General features: G+C 31.4%; 1 protein-coding gene across 1 annotated transcript; it reads left to right on the top strand.

The window, feature by feature from the left end:
* Positions 1 to 6,615: 6,615 nt before the first annotated feature.
* Positions 6,616 to 7,773, top strand: LOC142235915 (uncharacterized). The gene has a single exon (XM_075307164.1). The coding sequence runs from the start codon at positions 6,616 to 6,618 to the stop codon at positions 7,771 to 7,773; it is 1,158 nt and encodes a 385-aa protein (XP_075163279.1).
* Positions 7,774 to 8,016: the final 243 nt, after the last annotated feature.

Genomic DNA, 8,016 nt, shown 5'->3' with positions numbered 1-8,016 from the left:
AATTTTGTCAACATTTTATTTCTACATTCAAATCGATTATTTGAGTTTGGCAAAGGAAAAGAGATATGCTTGCAAATTTGTTTAGGCAGCAGCCGACTATCAAACCTTTTTTCGAAAGGTTCAAGTGTAGTTCACTTTGGGTTGAGTGAATTACCCGAATTTATTCTGATAATTGCTTGATAGTTTTGCTGCAAGTAGAGGATGCTGATGAGGAATGTGGTAATTCCGAAACAGCTGTACAGCTGGGTTTTGCCCAAATAAATTTGACAAGCATACCTTTCCTCTATTGGTTAAACTACACTTGTAGTTTGGTCAATGCATGGTTTTAAGCTGAAATCAAAAACAAGTATATACGGCCGTAAGTTCGGCCAGGCCGAATCTTATGTACCCTCCATCATGGATTGCGTAGGAACTTCTACTAAAGGCTGTCATCCACAATCGAATTACTTGGGTTGCGATAACACTTGCCGATGGCAAGGTATCGTAAAACTTTTTAACACTGTCTTCTAAATTGTAAGTTAGCCCATACGGGGTATATATTAAACAAAAAAAGGCGATTAAATACGTATATAATCTAGTTTGACAAAATTTTCTATAGAAATAAAATTTTGACAAAATTTTCTATAGAAATGAAACCTTGACAAAATTTTCTATAGAAATAAAATTTTGACAAAATTTTCTATAGAAATAAAAATTTGACAAAATTTTCTATAGAAATAAAAACTTGACAAAATTTTCTATAGAAATAAAATGTTGACAAAATTTTCTATGGAAGTAAAATGTTGACAAAATTTTCTATAGCAATACAATTTTGACAAAAATTTCTATAGAAATAAAATGTTGACAAATTTTTGTATAGAAATGAAATTTTGACAAAATTTTGTATAGAAATAAAATGTTGACAAAATTTTGACAAACATTTGTATAGAAATAAACTTTTGACAAAACTTTCTATAGAAATGAAATTTTGACAAAACTTTCTATAGTAATAAAATTTGACAAAATTTTCTATGGAAATAAAGTTTTGGTAGATTATTTTTGGCGATATGGACCAATTTTTGTGTAATAAGTCATCGGCTATATATAACTAAAGACCGATATGGACCAATTTTTACATGGCTGTTAGAGGCCATATATTGACAAAATGTACCAAATTTCAACCGTATCGGATGACTTTTGCTCCTCCAAGAGGTTCCGGACGTCAAATCTGGGGACGGTTTATATGGGAACTATATATAATTATGGACCGATATGGACCAATTTTTGCATGGTTGTTAGAGACCATATACTAACACCATGTACCAAATTTCAACTGGATCGGATGGTCAAATCTGGGGATCGGTTTATATGGGGGCTATATATAATTATGGACCGATATGGACCAATTTTTGCATGGTTGTTAAAAACCGTATACTAAGACCACGTACTAAATTTCAACCGGATCGGAAGAATTTTGCTCCTCCAAGAGGCTCCGGTGGTCAAATCTGGGGATCGGTTTATATGGGAGCTATATATAATTATGGACCGATATGGACCAATTTTTGCATGGTTGTTAGAGGCCGCATACTAACATCAAGTACCAACTTTCAACCGGATCCGATGAATTTTGCCCCTCCAAAAGTCTCCGGAGGTCAAATCGGGGGATCGGTTTATATGGGGGCTATATATAATTATGGACCGACATGGACCAATTTTTGCATGGTTGTTAGAGACCATATACTAACATCAGGTACCAAATTTCAATCGGATCGGATGAATTTTGCCCCTCCAAGAGGCTCCGGAGGTCAAATCTGGGGATCGGTTTATATGGGGGCTATATATAATTATGGACCGATATGGACCAATTTTTGCGTGGTTGTTAGAGACCGTATACTAAGACCACGTACCAAATTTCAACCGCATCGGATGAATTTTGCTGCTCCGGGAGGCTCCCCAAGCCAAATTTGGGGATCGGTTTATATGGGGGCTATACGTAAACGTGGTCCGATATTGCCCATTTTCAATACCATCCGACCTACATCAATAACAACTACTTGTGCCAAGTTTCAAGTCGATAGCTTGTTTCGTTCGGAAGTTAGCGTGATTTCCACAGACGGACGGACAGCCGGACAGACGGACGGACGGACGGACATGCTTAGATCGACTCAGAATTTCACCACGACCCAGAATATATATACTTTATGGGGTCTTAGAGCAGTATTTCGATGTGTTACAAACGGAATGACAAAGTTAATATACCCCCATCCTATGGTGGAGGGTATAACAACAATAAAAATTTTATTTCTATGGAAAATTTTGCCAAAATTTTATTCCTATTGAAAATGTTGTCAAAATTTTATTTCTATAGAAAATTTTATCAAAATTTTATTTCTATAGAAAATTTTATCAAAATTTTATTTCTATAGTAAATTTTGTTAAAATTTTATTTCTATAGAAAGTTTTATTAAAATTTTATTTCTATAGAGAGTTTTGTCTAAATTTTATTTCTATAGAAAATGTTGTCAAATGTTTATGTCAATAGAAAATGTTGTCAAATGTTTATTTCTATAGAATATTTTGTCAAACGTTTATTTCTATAGAAAATTTTGTCAACATTTTATTGCTATAGAAAATTTTGTCAAAAACTTATTCCTATAGAAAAATTTGTAAGAATTTTATTTCTATAGAAAATTTTGTGAAAATTTTATGTCTATAGAAAATTTTGCCAAACGTTTATTTCTATAGAAAATGTTGTCAAATGTTTATGTCAATAGAACATTTTGTCAAACGTTTATTTGTATAGAAAATTTGGTCAAAATATTGGCAAAATTTTATTTCTATAGAAAATATTGTCAAAATTGTATTCCTATAGAAAATTTTGTCAAAATTTTATTTCTATAGAAAATTTAGTCAAACGTTTATTTGTATAGAAAATTTGGTCAAAATATTGACAACATTTTATTTCTATAGAAAATTTTGTCAAACATTTATTTCTATAGAAAATTTTGTTAAAATTTTACTTCTATAGAAAATTTTGTCAAAATTTTATTTTATAGAAAATTTTGTCAAAATTTTATTTTTATAGAAAATTTTGTCAAAATTTTATTTCTATAGAAAATTTTGTCAACATTTTATTTCTATAGAAAATTTTGTCAAAATTTTATTTTTATAGAATTTTCTTTCAAAATTTTATTTCTATAGAAAATTTTATCAAAATTTTATTTCTATAGAAAATTTTATCAAAATTTTATTTCTATAGTAAATTTTGTCAAAATTTTATTTCTATAGAAAATTTTGTCAAAATTTTATTTCTATAGAAAATTTTGTCAAAATTTTATTTCTATAGAAAATTTTGTCAAAATTTTATTCCTATAGAAAATTTTGTCAAAATTTTATTTCTATAGAAAATTTTGTCAAAATTTTATTTCTATAGAAAATTTTGTCAACATTTTATTTCTATAGAAAATTTTGTCAAAATTTTATTTTTATAGATTTTTTTTTTCAAAATTTTATTTCTATAGAAAATTTTATCAACATTTTATTTCAATAGAAAATTTTATCAAAATTTTATTTCTATAGAAAATTTTGTCAATATTTTATTTCTGTTGTTTTTTTGATTTCAGCTTAAAACCATACATTGACTAAACTACAAGAGTAGCTTAACCTATAGAAATTTTTTTCAAAATTTTATTTCTGTAGAAAATTTGGTCAACATTTTAATTCTAGAGAAAATAATCGTAAAATTTTATTTCTATAGAAAATAATCGTAAAATTTAATTTCTATGGAAAATTATCGTAAAATTTTATTTCTATATAAAAGTTTTACAAAATTTTCTCCCTGTACAAAATGTTTGCATAATTGTGTATTTATACAGAAATTTCTTTTTTTTTCTGTACAAAATGTTAACAAAATTTTATTTCTATAGAAAATTTTGTTAAAATTTTATTTCTATAGAAAATTTTGTTAAAATTTTATTTCTATAGAAAATTTTGTTAAACTTTTATTTCTATAGAAAATTTTGTTAAAATTTTATTTCTATAGAAATTTTTGTCCAAATTTTATTTCTAGAGAAAATTTTGTCCAAATTTTATTACTACAGAAAATTTTGTCAAAATTTTATTTCTAAAGAAAATTAAAAAAAAAAATTACTGATGAGACGAAAATGAACCAAAGTCTACCAAATTCTATTTGGTCTGACCATCGGACCAAATTAAAAAATTAATAATTTTTTGGACCAATTTTGGTCCGATCCGACCAAAATGATAACCCTGCACATTTGGGAGGTGTCCACTTAGGTTAGATGACAGCACAATGTGTCAGGCTCACTTAGACTATTCAGTCCATTGTGATACCACATTGGTGAACTTCTCTTTTATCGCTGAGTGCTGAACATGTTCATGTTCAGCTCAATGACAAGGGACCTCCTTTTTATAGCCGAGTCCGAACGGCGTTCCACATTGCAGTGAAACCACTTAGAGAAGCTTTGAAACCCTCAGGAATGTCACCAGCATTACTGAGGTGAGATAATCCACCGCTGAAAAACTTTTTGGTGTTCGGTCGAAGCAGGAATCGAACCCAACGACCTTGTGTATACAAGGCGGACATGCTAACCATTGCATCACTTACGAGAAGTTAATTTTAATGTGATAATACAGCAAATGTATTACGAAAGCTGTCCACTTGTGAGAGGACATACCGCTTGTTAGAGTGTCCAAGTTTGAGAGGTTTCACTGTACCCGGCTCCACATTATGATTAAATTGTAAGTTTAATACGAATTACTACGAAATGAATCCTTAACAAAATCTCAAAGTCCAAGTTTTTGAGAGTTGGTTCGGTTTTTTTTTTTTGAGTGGGGAAGCAAAGTCAATTTAGTAAAATATTTCTTCAAGTGTACAAACTACAAGCAGAGAAGGAATATGATCACCTCAAACATGTTTCAAGAGCAAAATGTTATTTTTGTATGGTGACCATGTAATATGTTTGTCACTAAAATGTTATTTTCTCGTCAAATATAACCTGCTTGCCGAAATCAGATACATGAAAACCATTTGACATGGTCACCACCCAAAAATAACATTTTGCTCTTAAAACATGTTTGAGGTGATCATATTCCTTTTCTGTGTGTACTCATTGCAATATGACGTGATATTAACTAAACACCTGTTACTTTTTCAATTTGTCGCCCCGTTACTTAACTAATTTCATCTTTGATTTGTTTTCGTATTTTGGTCACATTTTCTTCACACACATTTCTCAAGAAACCATAGAACATAGAAAAAAAAACGAACCGCTTCATATTTACCACCATACATACGTAGGTAAAAATTGATTTTCTAATAAAAGTCACGTTGAAACATCAAGTCCTAAATAAAATGGTAAAGGAACAATTTTTACGCTGTTTTTTTTTATTTTACTCCCGCTCTGCACAAGGAATCTCTAGTAAAGTCAAAAGGCAACAGGTCCCATTCAAAGCGGAAGTGTAAAATTAAATGAGTTCATTAAATTTCCCGCACGCCGATTTCGTGCTAGAGAGGGAGAGACGGAGAGAGAGGGAGAATAATATGCCAGTATAACAGGTATAGACTCCATTAGAAATCAACGTGCCACTAAATTTATCAGCTGTATGAAGAGCAACAGGCTATTTTCCCGGAAAATGAAATTAGAAAACAAAGTGGTCAGATGGGGCTCTTTGTAATCCCTTGCCCCGTGATATTTAATTGGTCCCTATTTGCTTTAACACACACAAGTAAAATGTTTTCGCAAACAAAACAAAACAAAAAACAACGTGGATCTATGACACCGCTTCATTAGACACCGTTGTCTGGACTCTAAGGAGGATGTATGAAAGAACGAAATACATAATAACAACGGCAACAACAACAACAACAAAACCCTGTCAAATGAATGCCAAAAATCACGTTGTTGTTTTAAAGGCCACTTGAGCTATACTAAATACCCGGAGCCATATACATTCAAGGCAGTTAAATGTCTTCAATGAATGATGTCAGTGTTAATGTTTGAATGCAACATAAAGCGAGAGAGTGAGAGTGAAAGAGCAATAGAAATAATAGAGAGTGTAAAACTTAACAAATAGAGAGAAAGCTTTTGTAAAGAGTCTGCGTTATGAGTGACATTTTATGAGGTAAGCAAAGCTTTCGTCAAAGCCGAAGGTTAGTTAGACCAACGACCATGATACTCTAAACTATATAAGGACGAAAGGATAACAGTGAAATGTTAGTTTTATACAAAACTGCAAACTAAACGGTCATATCTAAGGATAACGTAGACAAATATATACAAATTCAAAGAGAAATTTAAAACGGTTACAAAATTTGAATATTAAAAAAGAAAGCAACAAAACAAATCCTTAAGAGAATTGAAAAAAATTGCTTATTTTTTTGTCAAGGAATGTGAAAACAAACATTTTTTAAATTAAAAAAAAAAGTGGCTTAAAAAATTAAAACAATTTATTCAAAAATTCTCTCAAAAGTGAAAAAGACCAAAGATCCAAACGAAAAAAAGACAATTTTGAATATTAAAAAAAAATCCTATTTAAAACTGTATTGTGTAAATTTGTATGCTTAAAATCCTAGTGTTCATACACTTTAGAATTCTGGATTATAAATACAACAGAATGGATACTCTATCACCAAATCTTCATCAGCATCATAAGGATGCCAAAATCAGTAATTCCAGTAGCTCGGGCTGTTCGGCGGCCTCCTCTACAACGGATATAAAAAGTTCGCTGAAAAATCAAAGACCAGATGGCAAGACCACAGGATTACGATCCCGGTCCTTTCTCCTATGTTTGGGCAAACATTTGGGCCGTCATTTCAATCATCATCATCATAGTCAGCAACAGCAGCATCGGCATCATCACCATACCATAAATCACAATGGTCATATCATTGTCTACAATAGCCAAGAGGATTTGCGTAGCTCTTCCACAGATTCTTTTTCATTGAGCTATGAACGCAACTCACGTCTCGATGGCTCAATGGCCAATGGTAATCCGGCTACATCTAGTATAGATTTAAGCTGTGACGAAATGAATTCACGTACCTCATCGGCATCGGCATGTTCACGTTTTAGCCCCGATCAAGAATTGGATATGGAAAATTGTTCCTCAAATCAACCACATATCTATATTTCCACTACCATATATAGAGCGAATAGTAGCTTGGATTGTCATGATGATCTGGATGATTATAGTGAGGCGGATAGTGGTAACTCGAGTAGTGATGAGAATAATGATGGGGACGATGACCACAAGGAAAATCTAAATGAAAATATCAACAATACCCTAAAAGTGAATCCCTTAAAAACACAAAAATCCAAATCTACACCAACGTCAGCTTCCAATACCCCATCCTGCTCATTGACCACATCTTCATCGAAGGGTTTACATTTAAGTCGTGTATCCATCACGTCCTCCGTTCGAAGTATGTTCCAGCATATATCCTCAGTATCGGGTGTAACAACACGATCCTTATCCTGTTCCAGTACACCATTGAGAAGAGTATGGAATACAAAATGTCGTAAGACTCAATCGAATCCATCGACGGCAAATGATTCCAATAAATCTTCAGCTTCATCATCATCCGCTTCGTCCAATAGTAATAAAAAGCAAACCTCCGCCTCCTCCTCCTCCTCCAAAAAACCTGAAAAGAAACAACAAAGTATTTTAAGACCCCCCATTCAATATGTCTACATGAAGGGTATGTCGGGTTTGTATTCTAGGGTACCCAGTTACACAGTATGTTGTCCCTATGGAACCAAACAATGGGCTTAAATAAAAACAAAACAAAATGAAAGAAAAGAAAAAAAAGCAAAGAAAGCTAGATTAGCATGATTAGGAAATTTTCGAAAAATACTTTGCTTAGTTTTCCACGTTTTAGGAATATATAGAAAAAATAATCGATTGTTTTTGATATGTCTTTAAAGTCTGAATTTATAATTTAAATTAAATTCTTAATTATAAAATATAAACATTTTATAAATTAAAAAAAAAAATACTAAAACAAAATTTATTTAT

This window comes from Haematobia irritans, chromosome 4 (genome assembly GCF_050003625.1).
Source record: "Haematobia irritans isolate KBUSLIRL chromosome 4, ASM5000362v1, whole genome shotgun sequence".
Taxonomy (NCBI): domain Eukaryota; kingdom Metazoa; phylum Arthropoda; class Insecta; order Diptera; family Muscidae; genus Haematobia; species Haematobia irritans.
Note: the sequence above shows the minus strand (reverse complement) of the source record. Positions and strands in the feature narration are given on the sequence as shown.